The following is a 27,939-nucleotide window of genomic DNA, read 5'->3' on the forward strand; positions in this document are numbered from 1 at the left end:
TTTTGACTTTTTGCTTTTCCTAATTTCATAATATTATTATGCTTCATTATACTGTTTTGGCCCTAGATAATTCACTATGATTCATGTTTGCAGACCGTAATCTTGGTATAGTTCCTCCTCTTCCCCCTTTCTGTCTTTTCACTAATTGTTTACGTCGCTGTATATACTACTTATTACATTACCATTATGAGTGACTTCTATTAATATTTTTATATACAATTATTATGACTAGCATATAGTACAGGAGCATTTGTCTCTGGTATTTTGTAAATGCTCTGAAGGCAGTTTTTAAAGCCTCCCCCTAATTCTTGAAAACTTTGTAATAGCAAAACCATTTCAGCTTTGGTTGTATGTGCTCTGCTTACTGTGTGTTTAGATGAGGAGACACATCAGGGTGGGAAGTGTATCTTAAAACTGTACATCAACCTGTTGTGCTACTGTTGCTATCCAGATAGATTATTTTCAGTTAACTGCTCAAGTCTGTGATGCCAAAAGAGCAAAGAATGTATTCTTACTTGGCTGTGCATGTGGACTGAAAGATTCATGGTTTTATTTTCCCCCCATGGAAGCCCCAGTGCAAGCAGTTGTAGCATTTTTGTAGTACTGTGTGCTCTGGTGACTCTTGATAGATGGAGATTTCATGTGATGAAATAGAAGAGGCAAGCCTCTCTCTATGGTTTTGATAGTTTTGTTGCCTACATAATATCCTGTATTTTTTAGCATTTGAGCCAAAAGATGTGGACAGTCTAATGCTTTATGAAAACACAAAAATATGCTGAGGGTCAGACTGTAACACCTGCATATGGAATGATCTCCCCAAGCAGTAACGCCAGCCATTGACTGGAGTTATTTAAAATGGGCTCCTTCAAAACCCTGCAGAAGTTTTAGGATGTTATTTCATCCAAGAGAAACTTGGATGAAACATAATAGTGCCACACTGCCTCGACAGCTCCTTCACCCCAAACAAATCTACTCCCAGAATGCCAAGAGGGTGATTTCAGCCTTTTATCTTTAATGAGTTTTCATATATAGATTAACACTTTCCCGGTTTGGTTTTCTCTTAGGTTTGAGTTCTTATAAAACAAAGAGCAGTACTCACTTTTGTTGGCAGACTAGAGAATGTTATTTTCATTTCCTGAGCTTTGTATATCAAAGTTCCATACGTCAGAAAGCAATTGCTTTGTCTGAGAGCCCTTAGTAAGAAGTTTTTATGAAGAGTCTAAAACAGTTGTGAGCTTCTGAAAATGGCATTCCATGCAAGCCTCTTCTACCTTGTGAGTACCTGCATTTCCAGTTGTGAGTAGCTGTTCCTCACAGCTTTGGCGTGGTGTAATTCTCTCTTTTCCTTTCTTCAGGTTTTGTAAGTTACGACAATCCTGTGTCTGCACAGGCTGCCATTCAGTCAATGAACGGCTTTCAGATCGGCATGAAGCGTCTGAAAGTACAGCTCAAGCGCTCTAAGAATGACAGCAAGCCATACTGAGCGCCCCTCCCCTCCGGGACTGGAGTGAGAAGGATCTTCTGGTAAGTTGGAGAGGAGCGCACTTAGTCATTCGAAGCCCTAAGGCTGTGTTTTTACAGTCCTGGAAGCTGATCCATGCCTTCTATCTGGCACATCTTCCCCTGAAGACTCGGCTGCAGCCTCTGCTGAGAATCCCGCTTCGGATGGAGGACAAGTTTGTGCTTTTGTTTCCAGTGTTTTACTTTGGAGTTTAGGTGCCATATCGCTGAGGTGTTTTTTTTCTTTTTTTTTTTCTTTTTATTTTTTTTTTTCTCCCTTATTTGAAGTTTGCTGTGTTTGTAACCAGTGTGTGTTGAGAAGGACCAATGCCAGCTCCTTGCGGGTGGGGAGGGAAGGTTAAAGGGAGAAGCAGAAACAGCCACCACACTGCCTTGGGGTAGAGAGAAGGGGAACAGGAACTGACACCACACCACCATGGGGGAGAGGAGAAGGGAAAGCAGAAATAACACAGAACAGCTGATGACAACAAAGATGGGGAAGGAAAACTGAGTCCATCAAAGTCTGGGTGAGCAAATAACTCGCTAGCCTTTGTCGTGCCCCATCCACTCTTTAAAATATCCTTAACTGTATGTCATGGTGGGGATTTAGCAAATCATCTCTAAAGCAGGAGACAGGCTAGAAGGGTGAAGATATTAGCAAGCCAAAGGAAAACTGCAGTGATTTTTTCTTTCTCTGTATATAAAGTAGTGTTTATATAGCACTGTGAATGTACACAGCACTTTATAAAATTATTACATAGTGTCCCCGCCCAGAAAATTTCACTGTCCATTTAGAGTTGAATATTAATGAGATGCAGTGAATTTCTCCATATTTAAGAAAACTTATCCTTATGTACTTTATCAAGGTTTTGTAGAAAGGCATAGAGAGAGACAGCTTAGTCTGGACGAATACATCTGGAGCTGGAAACAAGTAACTTTTGATCCCTGGTAACCTGCAGATTTTTTTGGACAATTTATCTTCTTAACAGTTCATCACATTCCCCATTTCTGTGGAATAATGTCCTTTTTGCCGAGTATGACTTTGAATTCATTCAGATACACGCAATGTAAGTGCTGTTTGTTTCTCTATTAAAAAGACTGTTAAATTGAGATACAAAGCCCAGAGATACCCTAACACAGCTCTTGAGGCTCCCGTTTCATACGTGTTCTCAAAGGATTTGATTGCTCAGTCTTAACTCTGTTGCAAAAATAACTTCCTGGGTTTGTTTTTTTTAAAAAAACAAACCACAAAACAATTTGTGCGGTGATTTGGTCTAGTAATTAGGTATTTCTTTATACTGCAGTTTTCCTTTAAGGTGGTGTGTATCGGCGCAAAACAGGCCAACAGAGGAGCTGTGGAACCAGAGCAGAGCATTGAGCCATTCAGTCTTATTCTGTCTTTTTGGTACTAGCTGTTGTCTTCTATATTGAAGGAAAATTGAACACACCCCTTCAATGAACACACATTTTTTTTCTGCACACTTGTGAAATTGCTAATGCATCGCTAGGGGCCTTTGTTATACACTGGTTTTAGGGGGCTCAAAGGACTTTTGACACTCTGGCCTGAGTTGTTGTAAGAAATCAGAGTCCCGTTTTATAACCACCAAAATCCACCTCTGTCACAAGAGGAAGTTTACAATTTCTGTGCGTCTTTAACAGAAGTTCCATTTACCTCATATTTTCTCCTTTTTTTCCTTGTTTTCTTTGTATTCCTGGTTTGTGATGCTGTTTCCCAGGGTGCCAGCTAACACTCCAGTCTGGGAGCCAGCTGCTGAGTAATGAGTGTGTGGGTCAGACACAGGGTTGGGACTTTCTGTTCTGCTCCAGCAGGAGGAGCACAAAACCCATCAAACCTGAGGTCACGTTCAGGATCTCCACCCATGAGCAGTTGTCTTCTGAGGATACCAGGTGTTCCCAGGGACTGGTTCCCCTGGGATCTCAAACCTCAGAAGCACAAGGCCTGACCCATAGGATCCAAGAAGAGCCCTTTCCATTCTTAAATTGAAAAATCAAACAGTTAGTTAATGCCAGTCTGTCTATATTGATGGCAGGCAGGTAAATCCATCAGTATTATTCACATCATTTTGTGGTGGCAAAGGTTCAAAGGCCAGATTGCCAAATTTCCCAGTTATGCTGGCATGTGGTACCCTTCTATGTTAATTATTTGAATCTCTCTAGAAACGTAAACATACACTTAAGTGAACCATGTACACTTGAATTCTGCACGATGGGAAAGATGTGTCCTGGTTTTCTGAGAAAAGAGTGTTGGAGTGTGAAGGCCTCCAGGGTGATAATGGGATTTTTTTTTTATATATATATAAATAATATACTTTTCAAAAAAAGAAAAAAAAAAAAAAAAAAGAAAAAAAAATAGTTGGGAGCAACTGCTCCAAGTGCAACCTGCTGTAACCAAGAATGTTGTTTCTATTTTTATAGAAGTTTTATACCGCTCCAGGGTGGAGAATATTTATTACCTAAATTATTTCACTGGAAAAAAAAAAAAAAAAGGCCAGGGTTTTGTAGAATCCTGAATGTGATTGTTTTACACACATAATGATGTGCATGATTGAAACTACTGATTTTCAGTGGCCTGTTTGCAGCCCAGCAACTGCTAAATGGGGAAGACGAACGCTGTGAACCAGTGGAGGAGAGCACTGCGCTCTGGGGTCTCTACAGTCACTCTTACCTTCTTTGCACCCTACCCTACTGTACTATCTGAGACCTTTGTCCTGTTTTTTTTCTTTTAACCTGATGCTCTGGCCCCTTTACTAGTCATTTCCGTTGCCCAAAATTAGGTATTTTAGTCTTTGCATCCTATAGTGTGTCCTCAGTACTGTAACTTCTGGATCAAGCTCGGCGTTGTTGCAAATGGGTGCAACTCCTATGGACTTTAGGAGATTCACCAGTTTACACCGTGGCTTAGTTTGATCAGTGACTCCTCCCGGACATAATCACCGTAAGACACCTCACTTGGGCTAGCTCTTGTGCCTTACTGGCATAACTTTAAGTATTGCCAAAAATAAAAATAAAATTAAAAAAAAGAAATCTATGCAGGTTAAATTTTAGAAGATGTGATCCTCAGATGGTTTGAATCGATGCAGTTCTGCTCTCTTCAGTAGAGTTGCATCAGTTTTCACCAGCTGAAGATGTTGCCCTTTTTGTGTATTTGTTTCAGATTTCCCTTTCTTGGTGTATGGATGTATATGTTGCCAAAGTTAATAAATGTATCAAGTTTGTGACTTGGGCAGATTTTTTTTTTTTTTTTTTTTTTCTGATAAAAGAACTGATCAGATAAAGTCACCATTTCTGTGTCTGGTGGCTGACGCTGACTTTGGAGATCTCGGCTCTTCTTGCCTTCCAGTCTTAAGCCAGTTTTCTTCTTCACTCATTGGCAGGGAAGTCTGGGATTTTTGGGGACTTGGGGTTTTTAAATTTTATTTTATTTTAAATTCCTATCATGCTCTCATTTAAGCACAAATCAGATCAGTGTCAAAAGCTTTATTTCCTGGATAGGATAGTAGGATAAGACTTGGGTGAGTTCAAATAAACTGCGGAAGGATTGGCTTAAGTAGCCACAGGGACAAAGTATTATGTATGCTCATAAACCAAAGAATCGGAATTTTCTGCAACAAAAACTAATAGGATTCCTGATGAAATGGAATTCCATATTACATGTGCCACCAGAAAGTACTTAAATATTTTTAGAAACAAGATGGAAACAGTCTACTTCATAAATTTATGTTTTTCTTGGACGACATTTGATTTTTCTGGATATGCCATAATAAGATGGAAGTATTATGAACAATTGATGTCTTAGTCTGATGGTAGTTAGGATTGAGTACTATAGTAAATTAAATCAAAGATTCTGCAGTCCTCTAGATGATTAACAGTCCAAAACAGGGTATCTCTTTGTAGTTTAGGTTTTTTCTTCCAGTAATACAACACTTGCATTATTAGAAAATGCCTTTGAGATATAGCGATTAACTTTTAATCCTGAGAAGAATAAGGATTGGAATTTTTCAAAAGTATCTGAGACAATGGTGGTGAATACCTCCTTATATTTCAATGGTGAGGCAGTTTACCAGCTGTGGGCAATACTATCTGGAAAACAGGCATCTCAAAAAATTTCTCCCTAGCAAACACATCTATAAGGAAAAAGCTTTTCATATGAATACTGAAAGTCACGTAACATGATAGATTGTTGCATGATAGAATGAGCTGAAGTGTTTCTTGTTAATGGTTGTGAGTTAGGGAAGAACAGCCAAGCAGAATGAAATTGTTCCTATTTCATTTGGAAATATCTAAAATCAACTTGGATAAAGCAAATTGCAAATGAAGAGTGCAACGATGAACGTATAAAGTGCTTTGAGAGCTTCTTGTTGCAAACGTTTAAACACAAGGATGTTCTATATCGCTGAGCATACGTACCACAAAATGTAAAGTACAGAAGACAGAATTAACACAGTTTTGAGAATAAAACAAGGACAAACTGGAATAACTTTCCCCAAGTCATTAAGTTCTTAATCCAGCATCCTAGACTCTGCTCTTGTAGGCCGGTCCTTCCTCATGGCTTTAATGAAACTTAATCTTTCCCCTCAAAATTGCAGAGTGAAATATTTGAAAAATCTCCATCAAAAAAAACCCCAAACACATCACACAAAGAATTTCTGTGGTGGATGCTTAGATGCCCCTTGATTTCATGCCTCTTGTTGTTCCTCATGCCTCAGTTCATGATGAATTTGCCTCTGGTTAAGGACTGAAACCTTACAGCTATCTGCAAACTATCTAGAGTATGTCTAGAACTATGGAAATAACTGCAAGAGTTGCACCGTACTCTGTTTGCTGGAGTTTAAACCAACTCCAAACTAAGTCCTTTCCCTGAATTGGAAAGTATGAAGAGCAAATTAGTTTCAGCAGATCTAGTCAGTGGAGTGTTGCAGCTTTAGTGGACAACGAGCTGCTTGTTGCTTTGGAACTAGAATGCAATACTTGCTATTCTTAAACATGCTATAAATGCTATAAGGTAATGTGTAAGTCTCACCTTGCTCTAGTCTCTAACCAGCAGCTTTGAGATGTGCTGAAGAATAAGGCCACAAACAGGACATCAAGGGTAGGGCTTGAGGGGTGGGGAGGGGGGAAGAAAGAAGGAAAAACTTGCTTCCTCTCTCCCCTACATCCCACAGTCTTCCCCAAAATGTTCTCTTGCAGTTCACAAGCTGAGGGGAGGACACAAAGGTATTTATATCACTTAATATAATCATTATTTTTTTATAAACTCTTCAAGAAAGCTTCAGGAAACACTTTTTTTTTTTTTTTTTTTTTTAACTCATCAAACTGGCAACAGTGACTGTAGAGCTTCTCAGAGTCCAGAATCCCCTCCTCATGATGTCAGGGAGCTGGGGGCTGTTTTATATAAGGGTTGGGAACGGAAAATCCCCTGTGCAGGTCTAATGGTATTGGAAAGTGCTCAGCTAGGACAAGTCTTAACTTGCAGTCAAGTCTTAAGGAATTCTCTAATGTGTGGAGTTTTTGTCTTGTATAATCTCTTTTTTTTGTTTTGTTTTGTTTTGGTTTTTTTTCCACCCCCCCATTCCAAATCACCTACCCCCAGTTTCATGGGCTCCTAGGGAATGAGAAGGGACTGTAGCTGAAGGAAAGAACATGGATTTCCTGGGCTACCACTGCCTAAGAACTTCCCATGTTAGGATGCAAGAAAAGTCTCAGCCGTCAAACCACCTGTGAATCCCTTGTGTCCTCTGTCTTGTCTCTCATGGTCTCAGTCTCTTTGGGCAAATGTTAGCCCTGGAGCCATATTTTTCGGTGTGGTTCTCCTGGGGGAGGGAGCTCGCTCTGTTCTTCTCCTAAACAGAGCTAGTGGAGACACTGGGCATGGGGCAGGGTGAGTGCATGCTCATCAATGTGTCACTAGGCTGTGGAGTGCTCCACAGACTGGGTGGTGAGAGGGAAATCCAGGCCTCTGCTTCCATTTGGTTTCTGGCAGTTTGATGTTTACTCGGTGTCCTTCATGTACTTCGACTTTTACTTGTCCATCGTTGGCATGTGCTGCCCTTCCTTGTCACCTCCCTTCCCCAGGAGATCTCATTGTACAGTGCCCATTCTTGTTCTCTCTCTCCGTGTTTGGATGTACTGCTCTGTGTAACTCAGTGGGTCTCCCTCTTTCTGGTTTGTTTTTTTTCTAGATTCCTGCCGTTTGTTCATCGTTGTGCCTAAAGCATGTCGATGTGGCGTTCAAGTACATCGTCCAAATCCTTGTCTCTTCAGCTTCTCTGATGCTTGAACTCTCACCTTTGACCTTGTGTTGACCTTTGATGCTGATGTGTATTTTTATTACGTTTGTTTCTTTCTTTTTTTTTTTTTCTTTTGTGCTGCCAAATTGGTTTTGCTAGAAAGACTGCTGAAGGGGAATATTTAAATTTGCATTTGAATATAAAAGAATTTCTATTTTTCTAGACCTTCGTAAGATAACCACTTGATTTTGTGAATCTGATTCTTTGTAATTGTCTTCAGAGCAGCCTTGCTAGCATACCTTGTGGAGTATTTGTATTTCTGTGAACATACAGCCAATCACTTTCTAGGCTTAGTTTTTTCTGTGTGCTTAGTTTTAAAAACACAGTTTTGAAGAAAAAAAAAAAAAAGTCAATTATATGGTGTGACTCAATCTTTCAGGAGACTTTCTAGTCACATTTTGCTGATCTGGTTTCTGTGCTTGAGGAGACAGCATGTGTTTTTATGAGTTCAAACTTGTGACTTGAGTGGCATCAACAGACAACACTTGAACTACATTTTCTTCTGATTGTAGCTACATTTTTGCCCTGACATTTATTGATTTTTTTTATTATTATTATTATTAATTTTAAATTTTTTCCCCTGCTTCCCTGTGCGATTATCAGTCTGCAGTGAAAATTTGATCAAAGTTGATGTTGTATTTTGTTAAGCTCCAGCATGCTTGGTTTTTTTGTAACTACAATCTCCTCAGCAAAATGTGATGTTTTTGTTTTAATCTTTCAAACTTAAGATAGTGCCCAGAAATGTTTTGCATGTTTCCTGCTGTTTTCTTCACACCCTCGTATATATCACCTTCACCTCTCTGTTTTCTATAGTTTGTGCAAAAACTGAGCAATTTAATGGGTTTTAAAGGTATCCTTTAAATTGGTGTTTCTGGTATGACAAATCTCTGATGAGAAGCCTCCTGAGGGCATCTACCTGTGCACTTAGACTGTCTGCCTGACAGAGCACCTGGACCTCGTGCCATCTCCAGTGCTGTCAGAGGCTCCCAGGGGGCTGGCTTGCACTCTTCCCCTAGCGGAAGTTTGGGTGGAAGGGGGATAGCTGGGGAGCAGGAAGGTGGGGGGGAAACTTCACGGCATTACCCTTTCCAAAGTTACCTGGAGCTAGGGCTCCTTTGAAACACTCTTTATGAGCATTTTGTATCATTCAGGGCACGTTTTTGTGAAGTCCGGCCCCAGTTTAATACCATCAGTCAGGCCTCGGTGGCAGGATCCTTGAAGGATCTAGGTTAGCTCTTTAAATCAAGTGTTTGAGATATCCCAGAGAAAGCATTTGTAAACCTGGTCCTACAACTGCTGGCTCTTTTCCCAAGTGACAAGCACAATACAACAGCCTCTGAAGCTGTTACCTGAACAGGGTACCATCCCCAGCTCTCTTCTCAAGGGCCTTAGCTGGGGAATCTCTACGGAGATTTTTTAGTTTTTGTTTAGTTTTTAATTGGGTAATGAGCTGAGCAGGATTATTATTTTTCTTTTTTTGGCTTGCAGGGTGAACTCGAACAGGTTACTGCTTTCTGGGTAGCAGGCTTCCCCCCTGCCCTATGTACCATCCGCACAGGTAGAAACTGGGATGTAGCATCTAGAGGAAGGCGCCTGAAGAGCGTGTGCTGTGATGAAGTTTCAGTCAGAGGAGGAGCAAGCTAGTGTAGGTGTCTTCATAGTAGAAAATAATGTGAAACGAAATCCTGAGAGAAGGGGTTTTGCTAAGGAAAACAAATCGTGTCTGGATAGAAATCTTAAAGAGAAGGGTTTTTGCTGAGAAAACAAATCGTGTCTGGATAGAAATCTTAACTTTTGTCCAGTGTTTGGGATAATGCAAAGATGCAAGAGGATTTTTTTTTCTATCCTGTTCCTGAGTTGGCTGAGGATACTGTATTCTCAGTAGATATTGGCTAGGCTTGTGTAGGCAGTCCTTCAGCTGCTTCTAAGACAGAAGATGTTTGGATATGGTGCAGATACCTGGGAGTGAGAAGCGAGGCTGGATGAAAAAAAAAGGATAGACACTTGTTTCTTGGGGTAGGGTTGTGGGCTGGCTGCTGTTAGTCCCACAGTCTGAATGCACAGGGCTGTGTGTCAGTGGGGGGCACTGATGCCCTGCAGTGTGTTGAGCAACTGCTATAATACCTTTCTCTACACGCGCATTTGGTTCCATAAGGAACTTTGGGGAAACCTGTGGAAAAATATCTGAAGAAAACCAAAATGCCAAACGTTGGATGTTTCTTTCCTTTCTTCTTTCCTTTTCTTCCTTTGGTTGTTTTAATTGTTCTGTGGTGGTTTTAATGGATTTGAGACAGTGGAGCAGCAGCTGCCTTTCTGATTTTTGGCTGCTTTTTGTGAATAATTTAAAAAGAAAATTTACATTTTGGAGACAAACCTGTGGGCTTTTTTATTGGTACAAACATTGTATTTAACACTAGGGGTTTTGTACAGTTTTTTGCCTTTTCTACTAGAAAACAATGTAAAGTGATTCACAATGTGACGAGAAAACAAATTGCCACTATGACCAAATGTAGAGTCTGTTCTGCAGTAACGGGATTTAATCAACTCGAAGTCGTGGTTCAGTCGTAGAAATGCTTTTCTTTACCTTGTTTGAGCTGTTCCTTTTTTTTTTTTCTTGTTTTGATTTGCAAAACAAAATGTCTTTTTGTGTGAAATTGTGTTGTACTCTGTAGAGAATTATGGATTTTACTTTAATGGTTTAAAAAGCGGAGGAGCACGTGTTGCTTTTCTGATCTGATCGCAGAGTTTGTGTAGTGGATTTAAAAATTAAAAGATTTGTTACAAGTTTGGAACGAGCGAGTATGTGTTAAAGGAATTTTCTTCCTTTTGTGTGTGTGTTTATTTTTTTTTTCTTTTTGTCCCAAAGGGCAACTTAAAGCTGTTTTAATTGCACAGACACAACAACAACAAGTCATTTTGTATATGCCAAGTGTGGTACCTTCCTTTGTTTATTTGCTATTAAACTGTTTGAGAAGAGTCCTTGTGTGTTCTATTTGTGTCTTAAACTTGAGGTTCTTTTTGGATCCAAGTGTGCGAAGAGGAGGAGAGAGACTGGAGAAACCTTCTAGTTTCTTAGCTGTGAGCCACAAAAATTTTCATGGCCCGATACCACTTGTTCTGGATGTACAATATAGCCCTGGATTTTTACCTCTGTGTAGATGAGCTACTTTGAGTGGAAATGCAAAAAGGTTGTTTTGTTGTTGTTGTTTATCATTTGGCAGTCAAGTCCCCTTCAGACATTAGATACAGAAAAGCTGAGAATCTTGGATAATGCAAATAAGTGATACACTGGGTAGTGAGGTGTAGGCGTATCCAGCCTCATAGAACTGGTGCTGTGTAGCCACTTGCCTGTCCGTGCACTGTGCTTTGTGGTGTTTCAGGAGCTAAATAACTTCGGCATAACACCAGACTTCAGCTATATCTTCAGCTGACACCAGCGTTGCATGGTGGTGTGGGGGATTCAGTAGACATTAGATAGCTCAGACTGCTCCGGCGAGCCCCGTACCTGCCACTGCGTCCTTACCCCTTCCAGGAACACGGCCAAGCTCACTGAACCTGTCCTGGTTCTTCAACGTGAAGGTATCTGCAGTCCCCAGTGCCTCCTGGTCCTGGAAATACTACATGGAGAGACTCGGAATGGGTTGGGATTCATTAGTAGTCGGCATAACACCAGACTTCAGCTATATCTTCAGCTGACACCAGCGTTGCATGGTGGTGTGGGGGATTCAGTAGACATTAGATAGCTCAGACTGCTCCGGCGAGCCCCGTACCTGCCACTGCATCCTTACCCCTTCCAGGAACACGGCCAAGCTCACTGAACCTGTCCTGGTTCTTCAACGTGAAGGTATCTGCAGTCCCAAGTGCCTCCTGGTCCTGGAAATACTACACCGAGAGACTCGGAATGGGTTGGGATTCATTAGTAGCTCGGGTTTTGTGATAAGTGAAAGTTACACACTTTGCTTTTGGGACTCCGATATGTTAATCATTTGAAATAAAATTCAGCTGTAAAAAAAAAAATAATAATAATAATAAATGGGTGTAGGCAAAGTATAATTCTTTTAGAAACTTGCCATGAGTTTGACACTAATATTGCCTCTCTCAGAAGGAAAGTACCACAATGGCCATGACTTTGCCACGTTTCTGACAGCTCCTAAAATTCAGTGGTGTTACTCCTTCCTCCCGCTGTCTTGCATCTCGGAGACTGCAAGCCAGCATTTTCGGGGCAGCTGTGTTTCTCCTCCTTGTCCTTTTCCTCTGTTATCTGGCCTACTCTGTTTCACTCCATTACTTCCTACATGACTGTAAATCCGAGAGCCCTTGCAAGCATCGGGATTGGGTGCCGCATTCCTTTCCCCGCAGCGCACCAACCGGGAGGCGAGGCGCTGAGCCACCTGCTGCCCAGCGCGCCGGGGTCCCTGCGGTCAATTCTCAGCTGTTGAGAAGGGAGGCTGGAGAGATTGCAGCTCAGAGAGGTCCGAGGTGAGGGATGGAGAGAAACAATCGAGTCGGGAAAAGGAGTTGTTTAGGCGGGATGGAAGATTCCTGCTTGTGCAGAAAGCTGGATAGCCTCGTTTTACACAATCACAGCTCTCTCAGGTGCGTCGTTACAGAACTGATGTTAGATCCTTTCTGGCTAGGTGGCTTTTTTATTATCGAAGATTTTTTCTATTATTTAAAAGGCCACCACAAACCAGTAGACAATATACTACAAACAAGAGCTAGCATATTAATCTCTGGAAATAATTGGCATTTTACATGAGTTTTTATATATATCAACATCAGTAGGAAATACACACAATGTAGATTAAGTCCTGGTGTTGAATGTTTTAGAATAATTTTTTTTCCCCCCTCACATCCGCCTCCACCTTTCACTACTTGTTTTGACTCCAGTCTCCAATGTTGCTGACTTTACCAGCCATGTTCTGCTGTCTTCATATGGCCAGGAGTCACCAGGGATACGTGATGAAGAGCAACGAGGAGGAGGACAAGCAGCTCAGTGTGGTCACTCTGAAGAAGTGACTATGTGATTAGCTACACTGCATGTATAGCTCTGCTGTGTGACAGGTGAGATTCCCTAATGTGGTGTTTCCAAGTACCTTGCAGGCTTACTTATTTGCAGTTCCTGAGAAGAAATTGTGGATCATTTACTGTAGAACCTGTACCTGAATCTTGTACAAACTCGAGCTATCTTGAGCCACAGGCAAAGCAACACAGGTTGTCCATGTCTTGGTGATTCTACCTTATTCTACCTTCCTTATTTAGGCATTGGGCTCAGAGTGGTACGTTCCATATCAGAGTATGTTTCTGGTTTTTTCAAAAATGACCAATTTGAGCTGGATCTAGCCCTTATTGTACTAGGATACTGAATCTCAGTAGGGGAGCTGTGATTTGATTTAGAGACCAAGCACTGCTTCGTAGGAGAACTCGAAAGAAAGGAAGTACAGTGTGATCAACAAAATGCAGGGCAGATCGTTTCCCTCCGGTTAGATGGGTTTGTCAGACTGCAGGGCATCCTGTTCTTTGTGGGACGTGAGAGTAAGTGTTGAGGGAAGCAGTGCTTTGGTGAAGTGGTCCAGAAGCACTAGGATGAGTTTGAATTACAGGCAGGTTACTTGTGGAAGGTTAATTTTGCAAAGTTGCCACTCACCTCCAGAGAGACACATAAGAATTACTGCAGGGAGGAGAAACTTTTTTAAAATTCTGAATCAGACTTTAATGGAAGCCCTAAAATCTATAAAGTACCCAGACAATAATTTTAAGTGCTGCTGAAATGATTTTTGCTCTTTAATCAGCTGTACCTCAGGGTTACTTTTCTTCGGCCTTCTGTAGATGTTTTTTTTTCTCCCCCAGTTTCTACTTCCAAAGTTTGAGAGTACACAGAGTCTATGCTGAAACATCACTGCTCTAAAAAACAATGCAAAATTAAATAATGCAAATATCATCGAGTGTATAAGCTCCCAAAAGAGAATTGGTCTGATTGTAGCAAGACTTTTCTAACATTTAAAGTGCTTTTCTTTTTAAAATATTGTTCTGAGGAAATTTTGGGTAAAGGTGTGGATGGAATCTCTTAAGATCACAGCTGCTGTGATGTAAAGCCTGTGGGTAGACTTAGTCTTTTGTGGCTTGCTTTCCTTAGTGTTACTACCTCAGGAAGGCTCCTTTGGGTTTGTGTTTCCTTAGGCAGCCATGACACAACAGGATGGACCAACAGGATGGTCCAACTGGTGGCCTGTGAGATGATTCCATTGGTATTTACCTTTGCAAGGTGAAGAGCTGCCACCAAGTTCACACAGAAGCAGGGAGGCAGCTGGAGACATGCCTTTTGCTTCATGGGGGTCTGCTAAAACCCTGAACTGCTGTTTGTTGTCTTTTGCCTGTAAAAGGATCCCAAAAGAGGTGTCTGGGACTTCTCTATCTGAAAAATATTAGATGTCCCTGAGACATTCCACCCCCCGCCAAGTTTGGTATCTCTTTTTATGAAGGACAGAGTAAACCTATAGATAACCAAGGTGGGGCCCATTAAAAGTGCAGCACATCAATAGGGGTATGACACCTGACTCCTAGAGGAACCAGTCTAACTTTTTTTCAAAGGTGTGAGGAGAGTTAAAGCTATATTCTAGTTGGGCTAGCAGTTCTCTTATGTAATTAGAAGATGCAGAAATCTGTTGCTTTGGGTCGTTACTGGCACTTATCATAAAGGATCAGCAAGTTCTGGATGCAGAACTTCAGTGGTGTCTTTGAGAACTTCTGTTGAAAACCCTTGGAGGATTGTCACAGGTATCCCATAGCAGTGAGCGACAGTGGGTCATGAACAAGGTCTTTCAGGATGGTTAGCTTCTTGTTGTCCCTGAAATTAAGAAGTCAGTGCCATATTTGCAGCAAATCTGTGAGAGAGATGACTTTTGTCCACAGGAACAGTCCCTATTGCTAGCTGAGGTTCTCCAAAGGGAGGCTGAATTTTGTGCCTGGCAAAGTATCATGCATATTGTTGCAAGTATAATACTGCACGTGTGTACGTGCTGGAGCATTCTAGTTCATACCTTACTTTTTAAGGCATGTATTGTTCCTAAAGGGACTATCCTAGCTGGGGCTGCCACCTCCCAGTGCCACCTCACTAACCACCAGTGCTTGTGAAAGGGATGGCCAAGAGAGAGGAGGAGAAGAAACAACTGAGACATCCCTGTGAGTGCAACTGATTGTCTCTCCCTGGGGTATTTATAAGCTGCATACTGGCGGGCAGGGGTGGGCAGTTGGCTCGCCGTGACCTTGGGAGCTGGGGAGCCTGGCTAGCATTCCTGGGAGCCACGTGAGCCGGACTGGCAGGAGCAGCTGTAGCCAATGGGGAGGAGACCAGCTCTGGCTGCTCAGATTGAGTTTCACTCCTGCTGCCCGAGATTTTTCTCTTTCTCTCCCTGTTGTGCTTTTCCTCTTTGTTTATAGGATTGGACAGGCGACCGCACTGATGGAGTCCTAGCGAGCAAGACGTGGATTTGGGATTCTACCTTCAGTGCTGACCAACCACTTCTTGCCATTGCCTACCAAAACCAAAGCCCCCTGACATGGCTGGGCTTTTATGGCTCCAAGCCTTCTGAGCACACAACCTGCCCTCCTCTAGTAGGGCGTTTTACGTTGTGTTCTCTTTTTGCTGTCCTTAGAGGTTAGTGTATGAGGCTTTTTAATGCATGGGAGATGGGTCAGGACCAGACAAAGCAACAGATAGAAAAAGGACTCCATCTTTACCAGTCTAATCAGACCGAAAAGGCCCTGCGAGTCTGGATGAGGGTTTTGGAGAAGTCTGCGGATCCTGCTGGCAGGTTTCGGGTTTTGGGTTGCCTCATCACTGCTCATGCAGAGATGGGCAGATACAAAGACATGCTGAAGGTAAGGCGAACTGGAGATTGATGCATGCCATTGTGTCGCACCCACTATGGAGAGTGGAAAATGGAAATGGAGATTATGAACTTGAAAACGTGGGTTTTTTTTTTTATTTTGTTTATAGTAGAACATACCAGCTTTTGAGTGCGTATTGGGGGCTGCTGTAATTGCTCTGTTGACCAATAGCTCCAACCCACAAGATACACAGAATACTACTTTTCGCTGGGTGTGGTCCCTCAGGTTTCCCAGGTTATTAAGGTTCTCCAGTTAACCATGGGGATCTTTCTTGATTTATTCCCCCCATACAGGCACACCATGTTATCAGTCTTCAGGAAAAGCATGAAAACAGGGCCTTTGCTCCACTTAAAACTGTTTACAATGTGTATGTCAGCGTAAAAAGAGATTTCCAAGCAGATTCTGTAGAATAAGCGGGTTATCTTGTTGTTCAACTGCTGTTTGGTATCTAATATAGACCTTATATTGCTTTTTATTACAGTTATTTGTTTGAAAAAGGGCTGATTAAGAGGGAAAAAGGGGGAAAGAGGATGCTTTTTTGGCAAGGGGGGTTGAGAGACATTCCAGGAGGAGTCCAACAGTTGAGGTCAGAGAGGGGCTCCCAATTGTCAGGACAGCATAGAAGAAAGAAGGATATTGAGCTTGATGGAGGAGTGGTAAGAAGCAGCTGAAGTTAGAATAAACATGTTTGATTAAATGAACCAAAAAATGAACAAAAAGGAAGCCGATGTGTGGATCTGAGAAGTAACAGGCTGCATAGAGAGAGCCACAGGCACTGTTTGGGAGGGTGACGCAGGAATTTGGAAGACAAGGCAAGAGGATGTTGTAATAGTGTTAAGAAACTATCCCAGCCTGAAATAGGGTCTTGCTAAAGGGCCTTGATATTCTTGTCCTGATGTTTTTGATTGCCTCTTACTAGCCTGGTACTCATTCAGCATTTAGCACAAAAGGTGAAGGGGGTGCCCACGTGGCATTAAAATGTTTTTGGTAGCTCTGTTTAGAATGGGGGGAGGCACATCTTAGTAGTAAACCCATGCACGTGTCAAAGCCCTATCTTAAAACCAAATACTTAGGGTGAAGAAGGAAAGAAGGATATTAATACACTTGGAAAACACCTGAAGAAAAAACAATTCTGATAAGTGATGCAGAATTAGGTGGTAGCAGAAACAACAGACTGATTAGGGAAGAGAAAAGCAAAAAAAAAAAAAAAAAAAATAGGAGGGGTGCTAAGTACGGAGCAGAAAGGATGGGAGTGGCAAAGGGGACCAGAAGTAACAAAAGTGAAGCATCAGAAAAGTGAAGTCAAAGGGATAGAAGGAGGCGGGTAACAAAAAAAACAGACTAATTGGGGAAAAAAAAAAAAAAAAAAAAAAAAAAAAAGATAGGATGTGGCTACCTGAAAGAAACTGAAGGTTTCATGGAAAACAAGAAACAGGCAAAGGGGTGGGATCAGTATACCTGAACCTTAATTTCTTCCCTGAGAAGAGAACAGAAAGTGGGATCAGAGTAGGTGAATTTTTACTTCTTCCCAGTATTAGGAAGGAAAAATCACTTAAGTGAAAATGGTTTTAAACCTGAGTGATCAAGAGGAAGGAGAACTTTAGCAATAAATCATTGAGAGAGGAAATGACAGGAGAAAAGGGACCAGAACTAAAGGCATGAAATTAACTATGATTTTAAAAGGGTTATGATGGCCCAATCTCTTATGGAGAGAAAAATTACTTCACACCAATGAGAGGTTGTGACAATCAAGAAATAATGAAGAACTTGTACGAAGGTAAAGGAATGTAGGGAAGCGTGAGCTAATGCACATTACTGGGTCCACAGAGCAGCTTTCCTAAAGTGCTAAGGAAACTGAGAACACATATACCCAAACATATCCAATTTATGGTTGGGTTTGTTGTGTGGTTTAGTGGTTGGTTTTGGTTTTTTGGGGGGAAGAATGTAAAATGTTCTAGCAGCTTAAATTTGTTGCCACTATACAAAAAGGAAGTAATTGGTGCCCTTGGCTATTGTTACCCATAAACCTAACTGGTAACCTCTAATGAAAACAAATACTGAGAAAATTGCTAAATATTTCCCTTTGCTACTGGTATTAATTCAAGCCAGCAGCATGCCTGGTTCATCGCAAAACACAAAAGAGTCATTTCTCAGAAGAGTTTGTGGTCTAAAAGAAAGAGACTTCATTTAAGAGAACTGTATGCAATGAATCCCAAAGCTTATAGAACAAGAACTGTCAAAACTGCAATTAGTTAGTGAAAAAAACTGATGAAAGAAGTAGCTTGCTTTCACTTATTAACGGAGCACTTTAATATCTTAAGAATTGCAGAGAAAGCGAAATAAATTAAACAGAGTGAAATAAAACTGAGCTGTGTTGTGTCAGATGTTTCTTGCTCCACCTGCTTCTCTTTAGGGTCACTTAACAGCTTTTTTTTCCCAGTAACCACCAGCCTAGTTCATCTTCCTTGTCCCAGAGACTGTGTGGAGAGAGGGAGAGGTTTCTTCAGACTGCTCACAGGCCTTTTAAACCACCAGAAAACTGCCCAATGTGTATTTCTCAGACTGTGCTGCTGGACTTCTCTGCCCTGCTCAGAGATGAGCCGCTTCTCCAACACAGGGTGCTACTCTATGGGTGTTTGAGCTGCATTTAAATAAACTACACGCTTTTATAAACACTGTCTTTTCTACTTCAAGTTTGCAGTGGTACAGATTGACACGGCACGGGAGCTGGAAGACCCGGATTACCTTACAGAGAGCTACCTAAACCTGGCTCGCAGCAATGAGAAACTCTGTGAATTCCAGAAAACTATCTCCTACTGCAAGACCTGCCTGAACATGCAGGGTACCACGGTGAGCCTGCAGCTGAATGGCCAGGTCAGCCTCAGCATGGGCAACGCCTTCCTGGGCCTCAGCATCTTCCAGAAGGCTTTGGAGTGCTTTGAGAAGGCTTTACGCTACGCGCACAACAACGATGACAAGATGCTGGAGTGCCGAGTCTGCTGCAGCCTCGGGAACTTCTACGCCCAGATAAAGGTGAGGTAACCCAAGGGATGGAAGGGTGACTGTCTCGTGGAATCAGGAAAGAATTGGAAATGGTGTGAATTTCAGCTTATTTCTTTGGTATGGAAAGTGAAGTACTGAGGGAGCGGTGTAAGCTAAAATCTCTTCATTGAGAAATCGTCATTGAGTACTCTCCTTCCCAGTAAGGATGGGAGGATTAGTGTAATGTTTATATAGTGCAGCAGGAGCAGCTGTGAATATTCCTGTGTGTTGAAAAGATCAAACCTAGCTTCAAAGAAAATCACATCAGAGGACATAGTGTCTGCTCAGGGGGCTGGCAGCCAGAACTCACGGATTCTCTATTTCTACCACTATCACAGGCAAATAGTTATTTTTATGAGCAAAACCAGGCAGGAACTGAGGATGAGGGTGATTTGCCAGTTCTAACTTCTATTACAAACAGCAATGAATAGGTTTTCCTCACAAAGTCTTGATTTTTGTCACTGTTGGAAGACTTACCAACTGAAGTGTTGAAAACTATCAGTAAACTTCCCTCATAATACCAAAACCAAGAGAAAAGCTCATTGTGCTGGGTACTTTTAAGGTATGAAATTTGTGAGAAAGGAAATTTTAAAAGGTGTGGTTTCCTTCATGGATCTTGGAGAATTATAAAATATGAGGACTTTTCCATTTCTGCATTTCGTGTCACTTGAGAATGGTTTTAGATATTTAGATAAGTTTTACGTACTTACTGTAAAATAAGATTTCTTTCTAAAACACTTCTAATGTGGAAAGATGCTTAAAAATGAAAATATATTATTACTTACTGTGGATTTGGTGAGGCCATACTTTGTTCCTGTTTCCTGCAAGATGGATAACCAGCCTTTTGGAGATCCTGCCTCACCACATGGAGAACACGAGGGCTCCATGTAGATACTGAAAGCAGAGATGATGTAAGAACAGAGAAAGTTTTTGGTTACAGAGGAAGGTAGATGGTTCCTGCAGAGTAAAGCTGATGGCATACTATATAAAATTAATTTGCTGTGTCGTTGCCCCAGTGTCCTGAGCCAGAGAGTAATATGAATTCAGTATATGGCAATTCCACCTTCCACAGTTTGATATCCAGTGAAAACATCTAGTGAAATACAGCATGTGGAAGAGGAGCAGCAGGAGTTGAAAGGCGTTCAGAAATCTGCTAGCTGTTGCAGAGTTAGTAAATAAAGAAATGGATGCTTGTTTGTTTTTTTTTTCCTTTTTTCTCAAAAGTTTTGCTCTGACTGCTGTTTGTCTGCCTTACAGGACTACGAGAAAGCCTTGTTCTTCCCCTGTAAAGCAGCTGAGCTGGTGAATGACTATGGAAAGGGCTGGAGCCTGAAGTACCGTGCGATGAGCCAGTATCACATGGCGGTGGCCTATCGGAAGCTGGGGCGCTTGGCAGATGCTATGGACTGCTGTGAGGTAGAGGGTGCGGGCCGATGCAGAGCTGTCAGAGGGCTCTGCAAGGGGACCTTGCCTACAGGATTGGGAGGAAGAGAGATACCATGGGATTCACACTTGACTCTAGATGTTCCTGCTGCCAACCGGTCTTAAGTGCTGTGGTTTCAGTAGCCTGGGGTGGGGGGCTCAAATTTTGGGTCTATGAATGGCCCTTGGTTGGGAATATGTGAACATGACTTTACTTGCCTTAAAAAGATGCTGCTTTTTCTTTGGAGCTGACTTTTCAGTGGCTGGAGTGCACAGTCCAAGAACAAGCTTTTACTGACCAAAGACAATTTCTTTCAGGAATCCATGAAGATTGCCCTGCAGCACGGTGACCGGCCTCTGCAAGCGCTGTGTCTGCTGTGCTTCGCAGACATCCATCGCAGTCGCAAAGACGTGCAGGTACAGCTCTTTCCTGCCAGGAAGGACAGAGGGGATAAATAGCAAGAGGGTGGGAAAAGCCAAGCCATAGCAAGACGTGTGTTTTCCTCCCTGCTTCTGCAGACAGCCATTCCTCGGTATGATTCTTCCATGAGCATCATGACAGAGATTGGAAACCGCCTGGGCCTGATCCAGGTGCTGCTAGGAGTGACTAAGTGCTGGATGATCCAGAAGGAGCTGGACAAGGTCAGTTCCAAATTGTTTCTACATAAGTTTCTTACACTAAATTAGCTTATACAGCCTTTTTTCTGAACCATATGCCCATCAAAGTGCAGTAGAGACCTATAATCCTTGGTTCTACCAACAGTTGTTGGTAGACCTACAACAGGTCTGTTGCTTGTGCAGTTACATTTCTCTGAATGGTCCCCTGTTTCTGCATAAGTTTCTTAGACCAAATTAGCTTATATAGCCTTTTTTCTGAACCATACGCCCACCAAAGTGCAGTAGAGACCTGTAATCCTTGGTTCTACCAACAGGGTCTGTCGCTTGTGCAGTTACATTTCTCTGAATGGTCCCTCTCAGCCAGGAATTTGTTACTAAACATCCATTCCGAGTCAGACTGCTGACTTATAGATTGTCTCATTAGTCAATCCTGATGGCTTTAAGCACTATGCTGAGAAACCAGCACTGAGGGGAGGAAGCCTACTCCTGCCATTGTAGGCAATCAGCTAATGCTCTGAAACACATTCCACTGCCTACTTTTTAGCTATATGACTAAGCTCATTGTCGTGATAGTGATGATGTTTAGACAGCTCTACAGCTCCACCATGTGCTTTGAAGACAAACGTGGCATCAAATTCTTAGAGAAGCTTTGAAGGTGCATAAACAGTGATATGAAACCGAGAAATGAGAGCAGAAAAACATTTGGGAATAGACAACCGGTCAATATAGTACAAGGGGGTGATATTACTTACTTTTAAAATGGGAACATTTGGGAATAGACAACCGGTCAATATAGTACAAGGGGGTGATATTACTTACTTTTAAAAGACTTAGGCAGTGTATGTGTGTTGAAATCCAGATTGCACTGCAGGAACGTTACTGCAGGAATGAGATGCTCAAAGGTTAGCCTTGAACTAGTGCTGAACAACCTGGAATGCCCGCACTGTGCCACATAAGGATGCTGGTTTGGATGCAGATATGATGAAGGTTAACTCTTATCACTTAAATGAGACACAATCTTAGCTCAAATGAAGCATCCCCAGGTATTAGGAAATCAGGTATATGTCCGTCAGAAAAGACAAGTTCAAGGTGCAGTCAGCATCTGAGTTGCCTACAGCAGGGAATCAGCTGGGTGAGATAATACACCTTGCAATCTCAGCAAATAAACACCACGTTTGTAATTGCACCTGTGGACTTAAAAACTTTGCTCATTGTAATCCCTTCCCAGCCTCATCTCTTATGTTCAAAAGAATGGGACAGGACACGGCAGGTAGGCCTCTACATGAGAGAATATTCAGAGCACTCATCAAACCCCTACATCCACTGATCCCACCTCCAGCCACTGCCACCCTCTGATCCCACAAGCAGTTCTCACCCGTGACAGCCTGGAGAGGGCTTTGCACAGAGTCCTAATCTCACCAAAACCCACAAAAGAAGAGAATGAATAGATGAATCTTGTATTCTGTTCCAGGCGTTAGGATGAGGTCTGCCCTGCTGGGTCAAGGCCCTTCTGCCCATTGCCCCAAATGTGACCTCCTCAAATGTCACAGCCCTGAATACTCACCCAAACCTGCTCCTCAACTTGGCAGTCCCAGTTTCCATTTCTCATGCTACTCATCCCAATATCAGTTACCAAATAAAGCAGTTTGCTAACTTTCCACTTGTCCGAGCTTTCTTCATCTTCCTTGTCTCCTGGGCCAGTTAGTCTGTTTCCTTTCATTTGTGTGTAGTCAATACTGTTGCAGATCTTCCCAGGCTGCTGTCACAGCCTGCTTGCCCAAACTTTTGTGCTGTCTCATATTTCTAACAAACTGTCTCTGAGACTTTTCAGCATCTCTTCCCCCACCCCATATGCTTCACTTTGATTCTTAGTCCCAGTCCTTAATTTCAGCGTTTTCCAGTACACAGTGACTCTCCCAAGGCACAGCTCTCAGTTCTACCTGCTCGCCTTCCCTCTTCTACAAGTTCCTTTTCTGAGGTTGTTGCAGCTTCCACAGGTCTAATGCCATCCTCTCTGCATTCAAAGTGCATTCTTTGATCTCATCTAGACCTCTTCTCCTAGAATAGCAGTAATGCCAAATTATAAGGTAGAAATTTTATAATGTTCCTCCTGAAAACTGCTGCATCACAAGGGAGACCTCTTCTTCCCCTTGGACAAATCTGAAGCAGATCTCAATAGTTCTGGAGAACAGTTGATCGGAGCAGTGAGGAACACTGTGGCATTTAGGGGAAAGTAGGGACTAATTTGGTATAACAGCTGCTATGCTGAATACTTTCCTTCAGATTGAAGAAGCTGGATAGCAGTACACTCCTACATCACACCATGTGTAGGTTGGACAAAGTGGATATATGAACAGCAGGGGAATAAAAGGAAAGAGCGTGGTGTGTTGGTGGTGTTGATCCCCTTTCCTCCCCTCATGGAGTTGCCCAATGATTATTGAGCCTGCAGGGTAGGATGGGGAAAAGGCTTGCTTGGCTTGTGCTTCATCCCAACCCCAATGAGCACGTGAATGAGTTTAAATAAGTCTGTATTCTCTCTGCTCGGGAACACCACTCTCTGCCAGCATCATACCTCTACTTTGCACCATGTGGCTGGAACATAAATGTAGCTCTTGGATTATTTGTTGTCTTTCAGAAACCAAACTTTTCTTACGGATGTACTTTTGGGAGGGGAGGGAGATCTGCCAGACAGCTATCTTGCATCTCCAGAACTGCAGTGATTGATGCTTGTTTATCCAAGTTCTACTCTACCTCTTTACCTCTTTCTCTTAGTAATTCCCATAGGGCATTCGTACAAATCTGGGTTTGATATCTCAGGCTGAGAACTGATGATGCATGCTCTCCATTCACAGGCTCTGGAAAGCATTGAAAAGGCACAGGAGCTGGCAGAGGGACTAGGGAACAAGGTAGGATCCTACAGCTTCTCTTCAGCACCGTCCGTAGTCTTCTGTCAGACAATTCAAGAAGGGAAGCATTGAAGTATCAAGACTTGTTATTGCTTATTAATGTGTCCGTATTAACCAGTCGATGCTTGGGACTTGCTTTGTTGTGAAGCGTTCAGGTTACGGGCAGTTGCACAGGTGATCATCAGTGTGCAAGTCTGAGAAGTGAGGGAGGACTCAAAGTGGGAGAAACAAAGGGGAGTGGGAAGCGGTAAAAACGGGGTACGAAACAAGCAGAGCGCTCAAGGATTAAGAGTCTCTTCTTGAAAAACATTACTGCCCTGAGCAGCAGCTGAACTGTGTGCTGGCTGGAGGCAAAGGGAAGTGAAATATTGTGTATGTCATGGATAGCTCAGGAAAACCATCTTGATGAAAGAGCTGCAGGGTGCCTCAAACCTATCTCCCCTTTTGTGATACAGAGAAGTAGGGTTAATGGCAGGAAGTGCTGAGATATGAAATGTCCTTAGGACTGATCTGTCCCTCAGGCAGCCTTCTGGGCTGATTGTTTCTCTAGATGGCTGATGGGGCTGTGGTGGTTTCCACTCCTGATACTGGTCTGTCTTCAGCTTGTTCACTTTTGTCTCTGCTCTTCACGTGCAGCTTGGCCTGCTGAAGCTCCACTGCCTGTGTGAAAGGATCTATCGCACAAAGGGGCAGCAGCGAGAATTGCGTGACCACGTAGTGAAGTTCCATGAGTGCGTGGAGGAGATGGAGCTCTACTGTGGCATGTGCGGGGAGTCCATCGGGGAGAAGAACAACCAGCTCCAGGCGCTGCCTTGCTCCCACTTCTTCCACTTAAAGTAATGAGCTGCAAGTGCTAAAGATCCTTTGTCGTGACATTAGTCATAGGAAAGAGCTGTTTGTGCCCAGAGTAGGACAGCCCTGTGCATGCTGTGTCCTGCCAGCCTCTGCCCTGCAGGGTCCCCTTGCAGTGTTCTGCACCTCATGGCCCCGAAGGCGGAGATTTAGCCACAATGTCCATCCCGCTCCCACTTCTGTCTTCTAAATGATTGTTCGCCCACGTCCTTGCCTTCTAGGTGCTTAGGATTCTTATTTAATTCCTCCTGGGCAATCAGTTCTTTACTCCTGAGGGCAGTTTGGATTTTTTCTCCTTAATCCCCCTCACCCCTTACTCTCACATCTAGAGGTACACTGAGGGGCAGAAGGTGTTCACTCTGCTATTGTGCTACTGCCAACAAAGAAGTTAGCTGGAACATCTTTTGATTTTTCAGAAGAAACAGGAGCGTTAACGAAAGACTTGGTTCTGAAAATTAAGAATTTAGAAACACAAGCCCTATGGATGGGTGGAAAAAGAGCTGGTTGCGGGGTTTAATGTACAGAACAGCCGGGGGAGGGGGCCTGGGGGAGCCTCCGGCCACGGAGCCGCCCCCACAAACGCCTCTTCCCTTCGCAGGTGCCTCCAGACCGACGGGACCCGGGGCTGCCCCAACTGCCGACGCCTGTCGGTGAAGCCCGGCTACGTCTGACCCGCCGGCACCGCTGGGTGTTCCCCCCCGGCCCAGCGCCGCTCCCGGGGCCCCTCAGGCTGTGCCTGGCGGCCCGGGATGGGCGGCGGGGGCCCCCCTCGGCCTCCCCTCCTCCGGCCCCGATCCCTCCCTCTCTCCCTTTTCCCCCCTCGCTCCCTCTGTACGGGGACGGACTGTAATAAAGCGTATGGCCGGGAGAGCGCCCCGCCTGCCTCCGCCGGTGGGGACGGGGAGGGGAGAGCAGGGGAGCAGCGGCGGCTCCGCCCCTGCCCCGCACCAAGATGGCGGCGGGGCCATCACTCAGCGCATTTGGCCGGCGGCACGTGACCTGCGCGGCGGTTCCTCTCCGCCCCCGGGGCCGCGGGCCGGGGGGCCGCCGGCGGGAGAGGGGTCGCGGCGGGACCGGGGCCGGGCCGAGGGTGACGGTGCCGTTATGCCCCCGCAGGATGGCGTGGGCGAGGAGGTGCTGAAGATGTCCACGGAGGAGATCGTGCAGCGTACGCGTCTCCTGGACAGCGAGATCAAGGTAGCGGCCGCCGGGCCGGGCCGTCTGCCGGGGGGGTCCGCCCTGTGGGAGCTCCGCGCTGCTGGGGCCGGGGTGGGGAATGGGGGCGTTGAGGGGGGACTTGACAGAGCCGTGGGGGTAAAGATGAGCGCGATGGAAAATAAGATGTTGTTAACTCGATCGAGAGCGGCAGAGCCTCGAAAGTAAGGGAAGAAGTAGTAAAAGAGCAAAGACCCGAGGAAGCTGAGGGAAGGGTTGTTCTGCAGAGCCTTGGATGCTTTAGCTGAAGGGGCAGGAGTCCTCCCAGCTCTCACAGGCACAGGGGAGGGGGAAGTCTTCTGTGATCTTGGTCAGGGGGGTTCATCCGAGTAACTCAGGATGGAAGGAACTTGACCTCCTGCTTAAAGCAGGGTCAGTGCTAATCCAGGCTGTTCAGGGCTTTGTCCAGTTGGATCTTGAAAGCGTCTAAAGACAGAGATTGTACTGGTTCTCAGGGAGTTCTGTGCCACTGCTTGCCTGCCCTCATGAGGGTAACGATTTGCCTTATGTACAGCCTGAAACCTCTCTTGTTTCAGTCTTTGTTGTCTTGTCCATCCACCATGCATTGCTGTGAAGTGTCTGGTTCTGTCGTCTTGATACCTTCCCCAGTAGCTCTCTTCTCAGTTGAGCAATCCCACTTCCCTCAGCTACTTCTCACAGGGCCTGTGACTCAGCCCCCCTGGCCATCTTGGTGGCCCTGTGCTGAACTCAGTCCAGTTTATCAATGTCTTTGCTGTATGGGAGAGGCACAAAACTGGGCAGAGTGCTCTGGATGGGATCTAACAAGTGTTGGGTAAAGGAGGCCGGTGGCTTTTCTCCATCTCCTGGCTACAGTCCTGTTACTACAGCCCAGGATGCTGTTTGCAGTTTACTGCCTGTGGAGACCCCCAGGTCCCTTTCTGCAGAGGGGGTTCCCAGCCAGCCAGTCACCAGCCTGTGTCATTGCAAGGTGCTCTTCCTTCCCAGGCGCGGGGCTTTGCCTTTGTCCTTAAATTTTGTAAGGTTTCTGTGTGCTTATTCCTCACATCTCCCAAGGCTCCTCTGAGTGGCAGCCCTGCCCTCCCATTTGATGCTACAATCGCTTCAGTGGGGATCACAAACCGTGTGATTTCAAAGGGAGGAAAACGTGTCCAAGCATCAGCCAGACAGCACTGAGAAACACCTGTATTGGGTGTGTTAGTCTTGGGTCCATGTCCTTTCTGTGCTGAGGACCCCAGAGCTGGACACAGTGCTCCAGGTGGGGTCTCACCAGAGCGGAGCAGAGGGGCAGAATCACCTCCCTCATCCTGCTGGCTACATTTCTTTTGATGCAGCCCAGGATATGTTTGGCTTTCTGGGCTGCAAGCACACATTGCTGACTCATGTCCAGCTTTTCATCCACTAACACCCCCAAGTCCTTCTCCTCAGGGCTGCTCTCAGCCCCTTCGTCCCCCAACCTTGATACCGGGGTTGCCCCAACCCAGCAGCAGGACCTTGTACTTGGCCTTGTTGAACCTCATGAGGTTCACGTGGGCTCACTTCTTGAGCTTTTCCAGGTCCCTCTGGATGGCATCCCATCCCTCAGGTATGTCAACCATGCCACTCAGCGTGGTGTCATCTGCAAACTTGCTGAGGGTGCACTTGATTGCACTGTCAGTGATGAAGATATTAAATAGTTCTGGTCCCAGTATGGACCCCTGAGGGACACCACTTGTCACTGATCTCCATCTGGACATGGAGCCGTTGACCACAGTCGTAGTAAAAGTCTCAGAAATGTTAAAATTAAATGTAGAAATTTGAGCTTTCTGTCATGCTACTAATGTCAGGTCCTGCCTGACTAACCTAGTGGCCTTCTATGATAAAGTGACTTGGTCAGTAGACAAGGGGCAACCTATGGATGTGATCTATTTGGATTTCTGTAAAGCCTTTGACACGGTCCCCCACAACATCCTGATTGCCAAATTGGAGGGGTACGGATTTGATGGGTGGACTGTTCAGTGGATAAGGAACTGGCTAGATGGTCGCATCCAGAGGGCAGTACTCAATGGCTCAAAGTCCAGATGGAAACCAGTTACAAGTGGTGTTCCTCAAGGGTCCGTGCTGGGGCCGGTGCTGTTTAACATTTTTATCAATGATATAGACAGGGAGATTAAAGGCACCATCAGGAAGTTTGTGGACGACACCAAGCTGTGTGGTGTTGTCGATAC

General features: G+C 44.1%; 3 protein-coding genes across 20 annotated transcripts in view; all 3 read left to right on the forward strand.

Moving 5' to 3' along the window:
• Positions 1-8,198, forward strand: part of CELF1 (CUGBP, Elav-like family member 1) — a 61,211-nt gene extending 53,013 nt beyond the window's left edge. For all 17 annotated transcript variants that reach the window (XM_014950190.1, XM_014950180.1, XM_014950181.1 and 14 more), the window contains exons 14-15: positions 1,356-1,524; positions 7,701-8,198. In XM_014950190.1, coding sequence (XP_014805676.1) covers positions 1,356-1,483 — 128 coding nt within the window. In that variant the 3' untranslated portion in view covers positions 1,484-1,524; positions 7,701-8,198. The remainder of the gene's footprint in view (positions 1-1,355; positions 1,525-7,700) is intronic.
• Positions 8,199-15,176: 6,978 nt separating this feature from the next.
• Positions 15,177-25,492, forward strand: RAPSN (receptor associated protein of the synapse). 2 transcript variants are annotated; one of them, XM_014950198.1, is made up of 8 exons: positions 15,177-15,689; positions 18,393-18,731; positions 19,998-20,156; positions 20,481-20,579; positions 20,682-20,804; positions 23,633-23,686; positions 24,323-24,522; positions 25,137-25,336. In XM_014950198.1, the coding sequence occupies exons 1-8, from the start codon at positions 15,474-15,476 to the stop codon at positions 25,207-25,209; spliced, it is 1,263 nt and encodes a 420-aa protein (XP_014805684.1). In that variant the 5' UTR covers positions 15,177-15,473; the 3' UTR covers positions 25,210-25,336. The 2 variants fall into 2 exon arrangements, with proteins under 2 accessions (XP_014805684.1, XP_014805685.1); XM_014950199.1 differs by lacking the exons at positions 23,633-23,686; positions 24,323-24,522 and having other exon boundaries at positions 25,137-25,492.
• A 100-nt stretch (positions 25,493-25,592) lies between these two features.
• PSMC3 (proteasome 26S subunit, ATPase 3) overlaps positions 25,593-27,939 on the forward strand; it is a 7,827-nt gene continuing 5,480 nt past the window's right edge. Inside the window, exon 1 of the mRNA XM_014950318.1 lies at positions 25,593-25,735. Coding sequence (XP_014805804.1) covers positions 25,643-25,735 — 93 coding nt within the window. The 5' untranslated portion in view covers positions 25,593-25,642. The remainder of the gene's footprint in view (positions 25,736-27,939) is intronic.

Source organism: Calidris pugnax, unplaced genomic scaffold, assembly GCF_001431845.1.
Source record: "Calidris pugnax isolate Ruff unplaced genomic scaffold, ASM143184v1 scaffold68, whole genome shotgun sequence".
In the NCBI taxonomy this organism is placed as follows: domain Eukaryota; kingdom Metazoa; phylum Chordata; class Aves; order Charadriiformes; family Scolopacidae; genus Calidris; species Calidris pugnax.

Bases quoted from the DNA above. Each gene is read 5' to 3' on its own strand.
- RAPSN (XM_014950198.1), top strand. From the start codon at position 15,474: ATGAGGCTTTTTAATGCATGGGAGATGGGTCAGGACCAGACAAAGCAA. The intron at 15,690-18,392 runs GTAAGGCGAACT...TTCTACTTCAAG, and splicing joins GATACAAAGACATGCTGAAG to TTTGCAGTGGTACAGATTGA. The intron at 18,732-19,997 runs GTGAGGTAACCC...TCTGCCTTACAG, and splicing joins ACTTCTACGCCCAGATAAAG to GACTACGAGAAAGCCTTGTT.